This window comes from Miniopterus schreibersii (assembly GCF_964146895.1).
Source record: "Miniopterus schreibersii genome assembly, chromosome: 9".
NCBI lineage: Eukaryota > Metazoa > Chordata > Mammalia > Chiroptera > Miniopteridae > Miniopterus > Miniopterus schreibersii.
In genome coordinates, this window is record NC_138118.1 from 80,014,178 (window position 1) to 80,032,895 (window position 18,718).

The window sequence follows — 18,718 nt, forward strand, 5'->3', positions numbered from 1 at the left end:
ATTAAAAAATGTTCCTGCCATAAAACATACTTTCCTATTTTTATAACGATAGGTGTGTGAGTATGTGTGTGCAGACGAGAGACTAGGAGGCAAGCACGCAGCACTTCTGCTCGACAACGGGCCAGCCAGGCGAAGGGCAGACGGGAGCGAGCTCTCTGGGCTTTCTTGCAAACAATGTTTTTAAAATATATATATATTTTCCTGCTGTTTCTTTAAATCCCCATCGGAGGATATTTTTTCCACTGCTTTTCAGAGAGAGTGGAAGAGGGTGGGAGAGGGAGAGAGGGAGAGACATAGATGTGAAGGAGACACTGGCTGGCTGCCTCCCACCGGGGATGGAGCAGGGACTGAGGTAGGTGCCCCGGGCGGGAGTGGAACCCGGGGCCCTCCATCGCTGGCCGGCGCTCTAACCACTGAGCCCGCCAGCTGGGGCTCGTTTCTTGTTGCTTTTCTCTGTCAGCTCTTTCCCACCCGTTTCACCTGCTATCTGTTCAGGTGAACTCGACAGCCACCTGGGAGTCCCCATTCCCACTCCCACTCCCACGGGTGTCCTGGAAGAAGATCCGCGCCTGTGCACCAACTGGAGGAACTTACGTCTTCATCACAATGTTAACACTGTACCCCCAGGATAACACTTGTAATGCATTTGAGACTTGAGTTGTATATTTTAGTAAAGTCTTAGAGTTTTCTTCACGTAAGTCCAAGATGTTTTCCATTAAGATTATTCTGCAACAGTTTGAGTTTATTGCCACTGCTAAAACAAACTTCCTTTTTTATGCATTTTATAATTACCTACTTACTGCTGACATATAAAAATGCTACTAAGTTTTGTTTCTCTGCTTTGTAGCTACTCTCCTAAATTACATTAATGCTAACAGCTTTTTCTTTGTTTCTTCGGGGATTTCTAGATAAATAAGTTTTATTGTCTATAATTTAAAATACTTTGTTTCTACCAATGAACTATCCCTGCATTGGTTTGTATCTTCCAGATCAAGAAAACTTTTAATACTGGTAAATATTAGCATTCTGTAGTTTTAGGTTTTAGTAGGAATGCTGTTGTGTTATCACTGTTTTAAATAGAATGTTGCTGGCTGCTTTATAATAGCCTTTTCCTTTTGTTTTGTGCGTTTTTTGTTAACCCTCACCCAAGGATATTTTTTCATTGCTTTTTAGAGAGAATGGGAGGGACAGAGAGAGAGAAACATCAATGTGAGAGAGAAACGGCGATTGGTCCCGCACGTGCGCCAACTGGGGATCAAGCCTGCAACCCAGGTACGTGCCCTGGACTGGGAATTAAACCCACAACACTTAAGACACTTCAGTGCGTGGGGCAATGCTCCAACCACTGAGCACACCAGCCAGGGCTGTCATAACTTCTAACGACAGGATGCTAAACCTGTGTCCCATTCCGTCACCTTTAACAAAGGCGATGAATGTTCTCAGACGCTGTTTTAGCATTAGTTGAAATTAGTATCATTCATGTGAGATGTACACTGACTCCTCTGTTCCCGAGCCCCTCTTGCTTCCCGGAGATGAGCAAATCCCTGAGCTGAGTTGAGGTCCCAGGGATGTGAATACAAAAGCCTCTATAACGTCCTTTGCAAACATTCATAATTCATTTTTAAATTTACTTTTAGGTGCCTTTGTTTTCACCATTTATTTATTTGTGAATTTTCTCTATGCTTCTCTATAAACCACTTCAACTGTTAGGGGGAAAGGGCCATGAGTTAAAGGAAAACCCCCCCAATAACAGCAGAAAGTACGACCACAGAGCAGCAGAGAAAGCTCTGCGGGAGTTTGGAGGAGGGTACGCTACCCTCCCACAGCCGTAGTCAGAGGGACGGACCCAAACAGTCACGCGGTCCTGACCTTGAAGATGACCCTGAAGGTCTACAGGGCGGGAGGAGAAGACAGTGGGTCTGTGTTTTATCAACATGCTCGTGTCTCTCCTCATCAGGAGGCCAATCTATCAGGCTGCCCTCTGGGTCGATGGCTTAAGAGACGAGAGGAATGGATGCTATGTATCATCTCAGAAACAATGCAGAAAAAGAGCTAGTCCTCACAGAGCCAACAATAAATATAGATTCTTGCCATCCATGTATAACTGAGATGTGCCTGACATAGCCTCCTAACGGCCAAGTTTAACGTCTCTCAGTGATCACCCCCCATGGAGATGAGCACCCCACTGAGATGCTAGAGGAGCTTCCAGGACTGCCTTCTGAAATGCAGCTGGGCGCCGCAGAGCTTTAAGTTCTGAAGACAGCCCCGCAGGGCCCAGGACGCGCAGATCTCGGGGTTTCTCGGTGTCCTTAGGTCTGCGCATATTCGGCTTAATGTTTCCTTCACCAAAAGCGCATTACAGTTAAGAGGACAGCTTCATCTGCTCTTCCTCGCCCCAGTCCATCTGAGGGTGACCAGGACGATGGGCAGAACACCCCATTTGCACATGGGAGAGCAGAGCCCTGGCCAGTGCGGCTCCGTGGTTAGAGCACCGCTTGCGCACCGAAGGGTCACGGGTTCAATCCCCGGTCAAGGGCATGCACCTGGGCTGTAGGTTTGATTCCCCACCCAGTCCGGGCGCATGCGGGAGGCAGCCAATCAATCGATGTGTCTCTCTCACATCGATGTCCCTCCCTCTCCCTTCCACTCCCTCTAAAAACCAATGGAAAACTATCCTGGGGTGATGATTAACGAGTAGAGAGAAAAGCTCTTCCCTCGGCCAGCCTGTCACCGAGGCTCTCACTGAGAACGCCAGCATCTCACACAAACAACTCCTGCCTTGTGATGATGACGATAGATCCAGGTGGGCTTCGGCCTTGAATATTTATGCTGCTTATTTATTTTCTGGCCTTGTTGTTTTGTTTTATTTCCCCTTTAAACTCAGGGTTGGAGTAGAACATGAGAGTAGGAGTAGGGCAGGAACATTCAAGACAAAGTCGAGATCCAGGAGGCTTCCAGGCTCCCTGGGGCACGGTACCAGCCGTGTCAGGAGGGAAAGGGCCTGAAGAGGAGTCCCTGTTAAAACCTGATGCTCCTGAGTTTTCTTTAGCCAGAATGTTCTAAGAGCAAAAGTGATGTACGGTCCTCCCCCAGGTACGAAAACGCCAGCGTCCCGGAGCTCAGAGTCTGTTCCAATTGCCGCGGCTCTGCACAGACTCCTTCCGACTGCTCGTCTGGGTTATTTTTACTTGCTAAAGCAAAGGTGTCTGGGTGATAAATTATACCAGGTGCGCCGCGGCGTGTTATAATAAATATTGCCAGTGGAAGACAAAGTAAGGAAATGCCGAACATTTTCATGCTGTAGGAGTTTTTAAATTTCCGATCTTGTTGTGTTCTTTTAACGGGGCAGAGGTTGTTAAGTTTTAACCTAATTATATATGGCTAAATACATATAATGATGGCAAGGCTGTTCCAGAGCGATGTGGAGGCATGGATTGCAAACGCCTGTCCCTCCGGCCTTTCAAAGCGCAGCTGAGAACAACCCACAGGAAAAGCATAACCGAGGATGTGGAAATGCCCATGTGCTGAAAGGAGAATAGGGAATGGCCCCCAGGCACCTCAGTGATGAGAAATGAAATATGTTCTAATAAAACCTCAATTTCCATTTTCTGCAACCTTTGATATTGCTACATTAAAAGAACCAATGAACTTCCCCAATTCCCAGCAAAGGCGAAACGACAGGGAGCTGCAACCTGACTTCAGTTTGTTACCGTTTTCTGCAGCAGCAAGGGAAACACAGAGAAGACTTTATTTTTAAAGTAAAGGGGCAGAATTACCCTATTTTCCCTCCCTTAACCAACCTCAGTTTTCTTCAGCTATCTACCATCCTGTGGCCGCCTCCTCAGGAAAGGTGGTCTTCACCTGCAGTCTGGGGAGCGACCAGTGACCTCCCTGGGTCTGGCCTCCAGAAGGTTCCATTGCCCTGGTCAATGACTGGGTCAGGCACAGGCTCAGGCCACGGCGTGAGCCATTAGATGGGAGGGGGAGTTTGCTGAAGGGCTTTGGGACACATTTCCACACACTCCAGAAGACACAGCCTCTTGTTCCTTGGGACATGGGAGCTGCCATTTAGCTACCAGCTTCAGGACAAATGTGGCACACTGAGGATGGCAGAACCAAATGATGGGAAGACCTGGGGTCCTCAATGACATCACTGAACAGTTAGCCAACCCTAGGACCTGCTTGACATTTCATGCTCTTCTCACATTGGTCATGTTGGGTTGGGATTTCTGTCACCTGCAGCTGAAAGCCCTGGACTGACTCAGTACCTGGGCTAGGGCGAAAGTGAGGTAAGCTTGTCCCTGGCCCTGGCCCTGGCCTTTCTCACCCTCACACGTTCTTGTCACACCCAGAAAACATAACCCAATTCTAGGATTTTATGCCCAGAACGGGGACATCTCTCCTTATTATGAAGATTCTTCTATTGGTTCCTACTGCCTGGTGATCCAGACCCCTCCACACTGCAGATCCTTACATTCTGACTGTGGCCTCTTTGGCCAGCAGCTCCTCCTCAGAACTAAGAAGCGAGCCCAAGACATCCAATTAGCAGCTGAGCTGTGATTTAAAGATGGTCATGCAGATGCAGGGATGCAACCACAGGACTTCCCCTAATCTCTCCACGCTGCTCTCCGGGCATCCTGAACAGCAACTGGAGCTCAGCGACCCTGGACAGTATGAGGCAGTGCGAGTGTTCTCTTCATTATTAAACATGATGCCACTGACCCTGATGAACTCCTGGGGGGTTACAGGCTTCGGTGAAATAATTTTGATAAAGTGCTCTGAGAATATAAATAGGCATGTTTTTTCATCCCACACTATTTATTAAACATTGGCCTCTTGCAAATGTCAATAACTGGAAACCAGAAAACTAGCAGTTTTTAAAAAGTAATCTAGCCCAGCCTATGTGGCTCAGTGGTTCAGTGCTGACCTAGGAACCAGGAGATCACAGTTCGATTCCTGGTCCAATGCCCGGGTTGCGGGCTTGATCCCTAGTAGGGGGCGTGCAGGAGGCAGCCGATCAGTGACTCTCACCATTGATGTTTCTATCTCTCTCTCTCCCTTTCTCTTTCTAAAATCAATAAAAACATATTTTTAAAAAAGTTGTAACTGGTAATTCAGAAGCGAGTTTCCTCAAAATACCTTAAGTTAAATCGAAAGACAAAGCATTTCTAGAGAACTGGATCATTCTACTTTTGTATATGCCCTTTTTTCCCATCAGTTAGATTTTTAACTGGGTACATCTTTGGTCTCAGCACTTGCTTTAGATCTAAAGTGGCCATGATCTCCTGGGTTGGTCACTGACACAAATCTGAGAAGAATTGTGAACTCAGAAATGGAGAAAAGCAGACGCAACCCAACAAAAAGGTGGTGGATTTATTTATAAAACTAATTTTCTCAGGAGAAAAATACACATCTCCTTCAACACAAGGGTGCACTCAGATTTGGTTTGATATTAGTAACTTATTTAACATGGCAATGGGCGCGAGGAAATCCATTAAAAAGCAATTTCCCTCTTTCCACAGGGTGTTTCATCATCTGATGTCTGGAGCTCGATCAGAATGTAGCTGCCCTTTAATATTTTATGAGCTGGAAACAACTCATTTAGGCATGTTGACTCCAGAGATGTGGGAGTCTTTCCTTAACCTTGCAGGGTGTCCAGGCACCTGTGCAATAGATGCTGGGCAACTGGTCAACCTGGAAACTTAATCTATTAAAACACTGCAAAAATCAGGCTTTAGAACTGATAACAGGCACTTAAATATATATTATGTATATATATGTGTACATATACGTGTGTGTATATATATTTTTTTGTATATATGTGTGTGTATATACATATACAGGCATTTAAATACACAGGGTGTCCCAAAAATGTATACACATTTTGAATAACTATTAATTCCAATGGACTAAATCTGAAAAGAAAGAAACATCAATTGAGCTCTCAGCTGTAAAGCGTGTATACATTTTTTTGGGACACCCTGTATAAGTATGTATATACACATATACACACAACATACATACACATGACATACACACACATATACACATATACATACATATATATGTGTACATATATATATATAATGACTTATAACTACCAGGAAAAAGTGTCTCTCCCAGCTTGTTTCTACAGTTTCTGAACTTGAAGCCCTGGGGGACAGGGACGGTACCTTGTTCACCTTTGTACCTGCCTGTCCACCACAGTCCCTGGCACATTGTAAGTAATCAATAGATTTTTATTGAAGAAACAAACAAATTCATTTGCCGTCCTAGATGAAGGGAACATGCCCTGAGTATGTGAGGACCTCACCACCCAAGTTCAGCCTCACCGCAGAGACCATACCTGACCAGGTGCTGAGGAACCTGTGGCAGAATGTAGAGTGTCCCCTTCCAGCAGAAGGTGGGGTGTGGAATGATCTACAGCACAAGGGCATCTGGGGTACCCACAGAGATCCCCAAGGTATCCGCCTTCACCCCACTCTGTTATCGCAGCCCATGGGAACTGGCTTGTCTGCCGGGTTCTCACAAGTCCAGGAGGGCGGCTCGACACCAGCCAGGGATCAGTCCCTATTCTACCCCCAACTGCTAAACCACAGAGCTGACATTCCCTGTCTGCTCAGACTCTGCCACCGCGGTTCCCCTCCACCCCAGGTGGGGCCCCGCTGATCCACATCAACCTGGCCTCACACTGTCTGGAACTGGACCATCTTTTCCAAGTTAGTTCCCTTGGGTTGAATATTATTTGTTCCTGGGGTACCTCTTTAACTCCCCTGACTGCAACTTCAGCTGCTGAGGTCACCTACGAACAAGCCAAAATGACCACAGCTACAGTCTTGCTCTGCTTAAGGATGGAGAGCCATTTTGAGAAATGTGTCGCCAGGCAATTTTGTCACTGAGAATGTCAGTTACACAGACCTCGATGGTACAGCCTACTACGCGCCTCGGCTACATGGTCCAGCCTACTGCTCCCAGGGTACAGCCTGCACAGCACGTCTGTACCACACAGCGTGAGATCAAATCAGGCACAAGGGAAAATGATGCCATCGAAAGACTCGGCGAACACGAGGCAAGAGGCTGCATATTATAAAGCACAGCACAGGGAATGCACTACGCCACTAGCACAGTGTGGGGAGGCGAGGGCGCAGTGCAGTCTGCACGGTACCAAGGACAGGAAGGCGGTAAGAGGCAGAGGCAGAGCCCAGCTGCCCTTTAGTCCCAATGTTCTCCACCAGCTCCGTCTGTGTTAACTTTTAGCATCAGAGACACATGTCCGTTGGGCAGAGAAGAACAGAAAGCTAGGGGTGGCGGTCAAAGTACAAGAGGGTATCCCTTCTGCTGCCACCAAGGTGAGAGCCGAGAGCCAAGCAGGCCCTTGGGGACGATGGGAGTGGGGGAGGGGCAAGAGAAGATCGTCCAGTTTCGGAAGATCTTAGATTGTTTGCAGTGCTTTTTAGCCAGTGACTCAGTAGTTTTCCCCACAAAATTGAGGTTATCGTGAGGGAGTCACAGTTATCAGACGGAGGAGTTCAGGAGGATTGGTCTGATTCAGGGCCCTGATCCTTCGGCTGAACCCAGAGTGAGCCACAGAGCAGATAGAAACCTCGACAAGTCTCAAGGGGCCTAGGAAAGAGCACTCCCGCCCAGGGTCCAGTGAGCTGACCTGTTAACACTGGCGAGCAGAGACCTGAGCAGGGCAGAGGGACGCAGAAATCTCTCCGGCCAGCTGGGCCGCTTCTGCTCTAGTCGTGGGAAAGCGCCGGCTTGGGCTCCTCAGTAACGACCTTCCCAGCAGCTCCCTCCCGCCAGCCGGGAGAGTGTGCTCAAACAGGCTCCACTTAGCTCTGGATTCCCTAGTGTGCCTTAGCCGTGCGAGGGTCAGCTCTACGCCGCGACTGCAACAACCGCCTTTCCAATTTCATCATCCGACTGCCCCCATCCATCGTCTCGGCTCTCAGGCCGGTCACTGAATATTTCCGCTCCCACCATAACACCGCACACCCCACATCTCTCGGGTACCAACAGCGTTCTCCGGTGCCCTTGCCAGTAAGCCCACCGGGGAAGATTTATGTGTGTGTCAGCTCTGTGACGCCGGAGGAGTGGAGGGGGCCGCCTGAAGGAGGCTCCACGTGGACAGTAATTGCCGGCCAGGTTCGACCAGGTTCACTTTAACAGGTTAAAGTGAATTATGCCAATGAGCGAGAGGCAAGAAAGTGACCGCACCCTCTTCTTCTCGGTGTCCTCTCTTAAGTTTTGTAATATAAGTAAGGAAAAGGGCCACAAGCATATCTCTGACCATATTTTTAAGGATCAGCTACCCATTTTCTCCAATAATTCCTTCTTTCTTAGAGAAGGCATTTTTAAATAGGTGAGCGAGAGATTTCATTAAGGTACTCAATTTTTTCTTTATAGAGAAAATTCTTTCAAAAAAAAAAAGATCTATGGGTAGGCTAAACACTGGATTTTTAAAAAAAGAAATTCATAGGTCTTTTCCCTAACTGAGTATTAAATGCAAGGCTGTTGTAATATATACTCATTTTTATGATATTTGAAATTCAGTCACAGCACTTGCCCATTTTTCCATTTTCACAGATTTTTTTTTTTTTTTTTTGGTTAAATCTCACCCGAGGATATTTTTCCATTGCTTTTCAATGGAAAAGAGAGTGGAAAGGAGGGAGGGCTGCGGGGGAAAAGGGACATCAGTGTGAGAGAGACACATCGATTGGTCGCCTCCCTCATGTGCTCAACGGGGGGCGGATCAAACCTGCAACCCAGGTACGTGCCCTTGGCCAGGAATCTAACCTGTGGCCCTTCGGTGCGCAGGCTGATGCTCTAACCACTGAGCAACCAGCTAGGGCCCATTCTTAGGTTTTAATCACATTTATTCCCAGCACAGAAATACATGCGCTGTAGACGTGAGCCGCAGAGTGTTCAGTCCATGTGTTCCCCAGGAAGAACTGTGGGTGCTTGGGGAACCCTCCATGGGGGTCAGGGCACAGCGCTGGAAGTTGGTCCCACCCAGCATCACACCCACGCAGGAAACAAGTACTCACGCAGCTCGCCCACTTTCAGGATCTCACACAGCATCTTGGTCAGCTCGATGCTACTGCGGCCAAAGGGACACTCGTGCTTGTCTTCTCGGCTGCTGTTCTCCAACACAATCTATAGCAGGAAAGGGACAGGTCACAGAGGAAAATGGGTTTGTGTGAAACAGCTAAGACGCTGGCTGCACCGTAAGGGAAACGGATCCAGTTTAGCTCAGCACACTAGGGCTCTCGGGCCAGGACACAACTGTCCCTTAAGGATATTCTCAGCATATGGGACCTAAAGCCCTCACATTTCCCTGAGCTCCCAGAGCCTCCTTAGACCTGGAAGAGGACACTTTGCTTGCTGGTTGTCACTTACAAAGATGCTGATAGAGAGAGCTTTTCAGTAGATAAAGCAATATAGTAGATACTTTTTTTACTTAAGTGATAAAATCCTTCTCTTGTCCTCCAAGCCATGGTTTCCCCTTCCTGGGAAGAGCAACTCTTCTCTTGTGACTTCTGCCACGTTTCCCACGGAAGCTCCCATGTTCTTAGGAGACCTCAGCCCTGGCCTCAGTTGATTGGACCATACCTGAGGGACATGTGACATAAACTGGACCAATCAAGCCCTTCCCTGGGACTGATCACAGGAAAAGGGAAAAACTGGCCCAATTACACTGATAGCACCCAGGGGATGTGAGTGCAGGGGCTGCCTGAGCGTGAGCCTGCAGTAAAAAAATTTAAAAACAGAAAGAAAGACAAAATGCAAAGAAGCACAGAGAAGGAGTGGGAACCTCGGGAGCACCTGAGTGGCTGTCCCACTGGTTCCCATGGCAAAGCTCCTTTCCTGTCTTCACCCATCCTCTGAAAACCCTACGGTCTGCCAGGCACAGCTGCTGTTTTCTTGGTCCTTTCTGGTTCTAGCCAAGAATTCTGGTTCAGGAAAGTGGGAGGGCCGAACAATTAAATTCCCATCCATCAAGGAGTCTTTATTTCTCTTTTAAAAATCGTGTCTCTGAGGCATAGGCATCAAGGAGCAAATCTGAATCTCCTGATAACAGGACATGAATGGGAAAAGCAGAGCGAGAAGACGGCAGAACATAACGGGAAGACGGGAGACAGGTAGTCTCCAGCCAGCTCCCGGCCAGGACCTTCCCTTGCTCTTTACATTAATGTCTGATTAACATTTCATGAGCACATCAATATTTAATGAGGCGGGATCTGCATGCACTGTAGGTAGAATTACTGCAGCCTATAAATGTTCTGGAAACACTTCCGAGGCACAGTTTATTAGCAGGCACTAAATGAAGGAGTGATTTCAGGAATCAATACGTAAATCAGTCTGGAGAAGCCTTACTCTTTATTCTGAAGGCACCATCCGTCTCCTCATATCTACCCACCAAGAGACAAACAGGCCCTCCTCCCAGACTGGTTTCTTCAGGCACAAACCTTTAAAGGCACCTGTTGTAGGTTTTCAAGTCCACATTCTTGGAGAAATATTTTAGAAAAGGCTATGATGATGAATGTTACTAATTAGATGATACTACCACGAGAAGCAATTCTTAAACTGGACAGTAGCTTATTTTAAAATTGAACACACTGCTACATCTACATTCAATTCCAACATTCTAGTATTAACCACGTTCTTCTAAGACGTTTTGAAAAATTCTATTTAGAAATATCAAGACCTGTTTTCCATCTTACTTTTCTTCCCTCTTCAGTTTTAAGAACAAACACACTTAAATAGAAACCACAATGGCTGGAGCACTAAAACCTGCTATGACGACTCATCTTAGAACACGTCACACACCTAAAGAAATTGTAACTGTCCGCATGTTTTATAGAATAACACTGGATACTGGTGCAATATGATGTGTAACATGTTTTATAAAATACTTTACAGGTTACAGGTATATATACATACATCTACTAACTGATCAGCAATAAGTCCATAAGGTTGGTAAGACAGGTGTTTATTATTCTCTTAAAAATGCTGAAACGAGACGCCTTGCTCACTCAGAGAGCTAGCCTCAGCTGGTCCTCAAATCCAGGTTTTGAGGTCCTCAGTTTCCAAATCTCTTTTGGCCTCGTTTCAGCCTACAACTGCCTTCCCATCCATGTAGCCATAAAACTAAATGGATTTCATGTCAAAGAGGCTAAAAGAACGCTGACTCATGTCCTCTGTCTCACTGAGGTGAGTCTATAAATCCCAGCCCCTCCTGGACAAAAGTACAAGGGCCTGTTTATCCCCGAAAATGAGTAATGATCTCTCAGGGTTGGTGTGAACTCTCTCCACAGGCTTTATTTCCATAAATGTTGAGTTCCCAGTGGTGCAGATCATGAACCTACTTGGCTTGGAAGTGACCATTAAGTGCTGAGTACCAGGCAGGTCACACCCTACCATTGCCCCTTCTCCGACCCCTGGGGCCACTTGCTCTCTCCAAGTCAGCATCCTGCTGCTGGCCTGCTGTCGCTGGTGTGCTTTCCTCCACTCTGTTGAGCTCTCCCCATCCAGGGCCAGTCCAATCCTTTCTGTGTTCCCTGTAGTCAGCCCTGGGGTCAGCCTGGAGGGCTTCTTCTATTGCCTCTCACCGAGGGAGGCTTTCTGTTCACGTTGCTCCAACTCTGAGGGTCACATGAAGCATAGTGGTTTCCTCCTGGGCACCAAAGGCCAGTAGAAACTCGTACTGTGGTTATTGAATCACACACTTTACAAAGTGATCCCCCCGATATTTCCAGTGCCCACCTGGCACCCTACACAGTTATTACAGCATTACTGACGGTATCCCCTGTGCTGTACTTACATCCCCATGACTACTCTGTAACTGCCAATCTGTACTTCTCAATCCCTTCACCTTTTTCACCTGGCCCCCCAACCCTGCTCCCTTCTGGAACCATCAGTCTGGTCTCTGTATCTATGAGTCTGTTTCTATTTTGTTTGTTTGTTTATTTTGTTCTTTAGATTCCACAGAGAAGTGAAATCATACATATGATTGTCTAACCACTATGCTGTACACCTGAAACCAATTCAAAATAATATTGAAAGTAAACTGTAATTTAAAAATTAAAAAAAAAATTAATTAAAAAAATAAACTTGCACTGTGTTCTCTCCAAAGAGCAGGGGCTGTCCGTCTTGGCCCATTTCTGATGCAAAGCTGCCAGGAGAAGCCCTGATAATGTAAAGAGCCTGGGCACAACTAGTGTAAGTTGCATAGGCATCCATCACCTCGGGAGATGGGCCAAAGTTCCATAAAATATGCTTCACAAGACTGTTGTGCATATTGAATCACCACTTGAAGGCACAGTGCCTAAGACAAAGCACCGAGCTAGTGTTTATTACTGTTGTCCTCCCGCTTCCTGTTCCTAGGTGGCCCTTGGCCAACAGGATCTACAACACTCACCAGCAACTGAGCCAAAATCATGACCACAGTGAAAGGGGCTCTGTGACGATGGGCCTCAGGATGTACAAAAGTAACCAGAGGCTCTCCCATTGTTTCAGGGTGAGAACCAAACAAATAAAGTACCCATGTCACCACCCACTTACATGGGTGCCTCGGACGTCCCCTGTGCTCATGTTCCAGTGGGGATCTCCCCCAGGAACATATGTGCTCGAGCACAGAGTGAGCAAGGACCCCAAGCACAAGTCGTGACCTGGCGGGTTGGGTGCTAAACAGTACGGCGGCCACCACTGGACACCTGTCCTCTCACAAGCTCTGTTAAACCTGTCTCCTGACCGCACTCGAGGAAATGCCATTGCTCTTCCCTTTGTATCAGTGAGCCCACCCCCAACCCAGGAGTAGATCTGCATTAATAATGGAATCATGGGACACCCCAGATTGAAGCATCAGCCCTTACACCACATCACCAAGGCACAGACCTCTTCTGAGGTCCAAGTGTAAGCCCAGCTTGGGGCCCTCTCACCAACACTAATGGTGATTGGTCCTGAAACACCAGAGAGAAGCATCAGAAAAACACTGAGCTGCCTCAGGGGGCTGCCCAGGAGCTTAATTGCAATCATGAATTTTGAGCAAGTTCATAAAATCAAATATGCCAAAGCCCTAATAGGATAATTTTAGATGGGCAGAGAGCAGCACTGCAATGACAGGAAGTATGCCCAGCAGGAAAACAGCAGAGCCAATCAGAGCCCAAGGTGGCCCCTCCATCTGATCCACTATCCCCATTTTAAGACAAGGGAGATGAACCCCAGAGTAAAGACACCTGAAAGAACTGGCGTCAAAGGTGCAGACAGAGGAGGAGAGAAAGATGAATAGCAGCTATTATTTATCAAGAGAATGCATTTGCTAGGCCTGGTTTTTCCTGAGTGATTTCCCTGAGTGTCTCCTTTAAGGCACACATCCTACCACATGACAGAAATCCTGCACCCTCTCACTCTATAGATGGAGAAACTGAGGCCAGGAGATGTCATATAATTTGCACCAGGCCACATAACACAGAAGTCAATAGAGCCAGCTCAGGACCTTAGGTGGTGGGAGCCTGGAGACCAAGTTCTTGGTTACTGATTCCTGATAAAAGGCATGTTGCCTATTTGTGCTGAGAAATGGAGGGTGAGACAGTAACAATGCTTTGATCAGGAACATCCTTAACACGGTAACAGACTAGTCGGTTACCCAGACAGCAACGCTTTTCCCGGAGCTACTTCTAACAGACTGGGTGACTTCATGCCCTTTCCTTAACCTTAGTTTCCTTCTGTAAAAAGGGGATGGAAGGAGACTAGACTCTGGGTGGTGAGCACACAATGCAATACAAGGATGCTATACCATACAATTGTGCACTTGAAACCTATATCATCTTATTAACCAATGTCACCCCAATACATTTAATTTTTTAAAAATGGGGACAGGGATACCTACCCACTGAAGGTTGCAAAGATTAAGTGACACAACAAAATAGAGGTGAAAATCTCTTAGTGCCTGAGACATCTCCAGCCCTCAGTGATGAAGACAACTGGTCTACCACTGTTACGACCATCACGTGACCTCTTTTCCAGGTGTTACCATTTGCTTTACCGAAAGACTCTATGGCTCTAGGGCCCAGCTATGGGAAAAACACACGCCCCAGGGAACAAAACTCAACTGCTATAGAGATGACTCGTCTTGCTCTCTGACAGGAAGTTCTCAAGTGGAATAAACATTACTCCTGAAGCAGACAGGTTCCTTTGGTGTCACTCTAGAAGAGTGGTTCTCTAACTTCAATGGCACCGACATCCAAACCATCTGGGTGATGAACAGACTGCTGGGCTGCTCCCCCAGGTCTGATTCAGCAGGTCTGGGGTGGAACCTCAAAACATATGCAACCAAACCAAGCCCCAAATTCTGCTGAGGCGCTGGGGTAGCCGAGGGGGGAAGTGTGAGCAAAGCATTTCAGAGAGCATTGGACAATTATTTTTAGTAGCATTCTCTTCAACGGAGAAGAGTTCCATCTGCACACAGCCCCTGATCCTTCGCTGGCCACTTAGAGAGAGGCGGTTGTCTGTGGTGTGTCCCGGCTGACGAGCCAGGCCTCAAACCTTTGGACAGGGCCAGTCATGCCAAGCAGCAGAGATGTGACGACCGAGTTAGGGGCGTGACCAGGAAGAGGACAACCAGAGCAGAGCGTGCAAACTGAGGCACTGTTGCCAAGGACAAAAGAACAACACACACCAGGAAACAGAACAGGAGTGCACCAGGGGTCCCCCGGTGAAAAAGCAAAGTAGAAAGCGCAGGCGGGGATCGGAGATGAATAAACCTGGGCAGATGAGAAGAATGATATAAAACCCAGCTAATGAGGTGAAATCCTTCCAGAACAAAATGAGGCAAGTGCACATACAGAGGCATAATAAAAGCCATAAATATAAAATGGCAAGAAATTGACTGGGTAATGGTGTAGTAATTAAAGCCTGGAGGTTCATAATAGACCTCGGATTGAACATTAATCAACCGCAAAGAAACGCTGCCTGAGCTTTGATAAAGAGCAACAGCGAGCAGGCTGTGGGACACACCCAGCAGCCCCCACACTCTGCTGCGAAGCCTGCCTGTGGAGACAGAGCTGGTGGCGCCGAAGCTGGAGAAGGGAAGGATTAAACCAGCAGGGATGACTTGTGTCTGCGCCTGCACAGTGACCTGACGTCACTGCATCAGAGAAACGGGGCTAGAGGGCTCCTCTCTATGCCAGTACCTGGGCCAAGGACGGCGCAGGTGTGGTGGGCACCTGTACTCTTCACTACAGGCACGAAGAGCTAATATCTTGTTTATTTAAAGCAGCAGTTCTCACCTGGCCAGTGTGGCCCAGTGGTTGAGCATCGACCAGGGGCCAAAAGATCACCAGCTGAATTCCTGGTCAGGGCACATGTCCGGGCTGTGGGTTTGATCCCCAGTAGGGGGCAGGAGGCGCTGATCAATGACTCTGTTTCATCATTGATGTTTTTATCTATCCCTCTCCCTTCCTCTCTCTCTAAAAAATCAATAATATATATATATTTAAGAAGCAGTATTTCTCTAACCTGAGCTTGCATTAGAATCATCTGGAAACTTACTAAAACACAGATCACTAGGCCCCGCTCCCAGAGTGATGATTCAGTTGTTCTGGGGTAGACCTAGGAATCTGCATTTCTCACATCTTCCCGGGGAATGTGGGTGCTGCTAGCTTGGAGCCATACTTTGCGAACTACTGATGTAAAGTTCTGCCATGTCCACACTCCCAGCAAACTTCCTGGCTTTAAAGGCGTGGAATGCAGTGAGAGGAGATGGAAGAAATGAATCTGATTTTGCTGTTTGTTTTTTTCTGTGACTAATAAAAAATATCAATGAATTAAACTCATAGAGAGAAAGTACAGATTAGGTTTGGGAGTTCACGGAGCAACTGTAACAGGTGAGGGGTTTTCTTTTGTGGTGATGATAATTATAATGTCTTGGAAGTCAACAGAGGTGATGTTTGCACAACACTGTGAGTGTACTACATGTCACTGAATAGTTCACTTAGACATGGTTCATTTCATATTACGTGAATCTGACCTCAACTGAAACTAGAGGGAATACATATGGAGTGACTACCATGTGCAAACTCTCAAGTGCTCAACTCCTTTGGTCCTCATAAGCCATCGAGGCAGGACACATGGGAGACAAGGAAACCGTGCCTTGGAGCCTGAGTCACGGGCCTGCTGTCTAGCAGTTAAAAGGTGATGGGCCATCATCCCGAGTGCCGGGGCAAGCCTCACTTTTACATGTGGGCTGAACTGTTTCATGGGTGGCATGGAATGCTCCTATTTCCAAGCCAGGGTCTAGGACTGACCAGCTGGGGGCGCTAGAGGTGAAGGTTCAAAAATGGCCCAGGATGCTAGTCCTGTAGGACACCCAAGATCAACCACTGTGAAGGGAGTGATGGTGCCCAGTGATGGAAAGGGCTCTGCTGCGTCCTGCGGAGGTGCCAGCCGTGCACACACCCTTGCATTTGTTGGTGAAAGCTCATTATTTTTGCAGACACATACTATGCTTGGTCCTTTCAAACACCAAGTACTCGCTAATCACCTGAGGACCTTGTTAAATGCAGATTCTGACCCAGCAGACTGGGGTCACCCTGAGGTCCTGTCTTTTTAACCGGCGCCCGGGGAATGCTGATGCTGCTGGTACAAGGCCCACGTTTTGAAAAGCATGGGATTCTACTTGCTAACTCTATTGCTGAAATTCTAGCCCCATTCTCTTCCACAGTCTTTGATTCAGTCTTTGCAAGTGTTTCTTTAAACATTTATTATTGCTAAGTAGTTTGCTAGATGCTAAAAATACATATATGAACAAAATACCACCTTCAGGGGCCTGCAACCTATTGGGAAGACATGAAGGATGGGACTTGAAGGTGGGCAGGCTTTCCCTGCTATGGGCCTCTTTTATGTACTGTGTGTTATCTACACTTTTTACAAGGACGAGTTCCTCCTGTGATGCAGATGCACGTGAGATGCGGGCAGGCGGGGTCAGCTTCACCCAGAGGCTAAGCCTTGGAGGAGACACTGACCCCAGACTCTCTCCTAAGGTACCTTCTTGACACTGTGAGCCAGCGGGCGCCAGGGGAGGTAATCGGGATTAACTGCAGCTGGGAGGCGATCGCCAGTGAAGCGGAGGAGCCCTGTGCAGCCGGGGCCACCACAGCCATCAGTCACCAGGGCACAGGGCGGGGTTTTGACTCACTCAGTGCAGCGTCGCTGAATACAAATGCCTCTGTCTCCTCCAGTGGGAGGCGAAGGCACCGAGACGCTGGCATCATCTGACAGTCACGGTCGGATGAAAAATTAGGCTTGACATTTCTCAAGCCTCGTTTCTCACTGGGAAATCGTCACCACCGTCTTAACAGTTATTGCAGTCTCACAGCCAAGTCAGGCTCCTCCATATATTGTCTGGGACGCATTTGGATATAACTCGCTTTGCTAAACAAACACGTTCCAGGAGAGGGAGTGATAAACAAACTCCTGTTACGTCAGATCACACCTCGCTTCCCCACTTAGCTCAGAGGTTCCCAAATCCACTCTGGTTCGGGGAAATGGAGTTGAGGGGGTGCAAAGGGGAGGAGAGAGAACTATCTCCTACCTCCCTCTCTGGACAATAAAAATCAACATTTTCAGAAAAATTTTCCAATTATGGAATTTCTGATACACATATTAAATTAGCTACCATGGGAAAATTACTTATTGAAACCTAAGTAAGAAATTAAGCCATACATTGACAGGCCGTTTCTGAGTCCAAGGCCCCCTTTCCAGCTGGAAACAGACCCTCAACACATGCCCATGTTCCCTTTCTGATGACTGGCCTGTGATCTCCAGATGCTCTCAGGTGAGCCACGAGAAGTGGCAAGCAGGAGACTCAAAAGTATTCCTTGGTGGCAAGATTAACGAGGAAATTTGTCTTGATTACTCTGTAACTGATAAAGCTCTCTGAAGCTACGGATGGAGAGGGGGAGAGAGACTGCAGGCGAAACAACGAACACTTGTGGTTTCCCCAACCACATGCCCCTGGAATGAACGGAGCCCCTCGTATGCCACGGGAGGTCCACGCCAGCCACGCGTGTTCCTGGTCAGCCAACGTGATGAGTAGCACAGGTGCTTAAATATTAGGGAGATCAATGACGCCACAGATGTGATACCCCAAAAGGACTCTCCTTTTTCCTTCATTTCAAAATCCTTCCTTTAAAAAAACAAAGGCTCAATTCCTAACGTCCTAAGGCTGCCCAGCACAGAGACACGGCTGCCTCTGTGTGTCTGCATTGCCCCGGAGCCGAGGTCGGCCCCTCACTCACGTGCTGGTGTCCAGACCCCTCCCTTTACCTAGCGTCCCCTCTGCACGTCCTGTGAGCCTAACAATAAATATCTCGCACAGCAATTTCTATGCTTGTTTACAAAATTATTTCCTTTAAATACATTTCTAGAAACAGAAATGTGAAGTCAAAAGATCTTAATATTTTTGTCCCTTAAAATATATTTATCAGTGGTGGCCAGGAATTTGGGAGAGGGGGTGGTGAGGGATGAACAGGGGATTTTTAGGGCAGTGAAACTACTCTATATGATGTTATAATGGTGGACACATGTCGCCATATATTTGTTCAAACCCATAGAATGTGCACCAGCAGGAGTGAACCCTTGCGTGAACTGGGGACTTTGGGTGATAATACGTGTCCATGCTCATTCATTGACTACAACAAATCAATTGTAA

General features: G+C 47.4%; 1 protein-coding gene across 4 annotated transcripts in view; it reads right to left on the bottom strand.

Annotated features, from left to right (window-relative positions):
* ELMO1 (engulfment and cell motility 1) overlaps positions 1-18,718 on the bottom strand; it is a 349,884-nt gene that overhangs the window by 144,311 nt on the left and 186,855 nt on the right. For all 4 annotated transcript variants that reach the window (XM_081146832.1, XM_081146833.1, XM_081146834.1 and 1 more), the window contains one exon: positions 9,054-9,162. In XM_081146832.1, the coding sequence (XP_081002958.1) occupies positions 9,054-9,162 (109 nt within the window). The remainder of the gene's footprint in view (positions 1-9,053; positions 9,163-18,718) is intronic.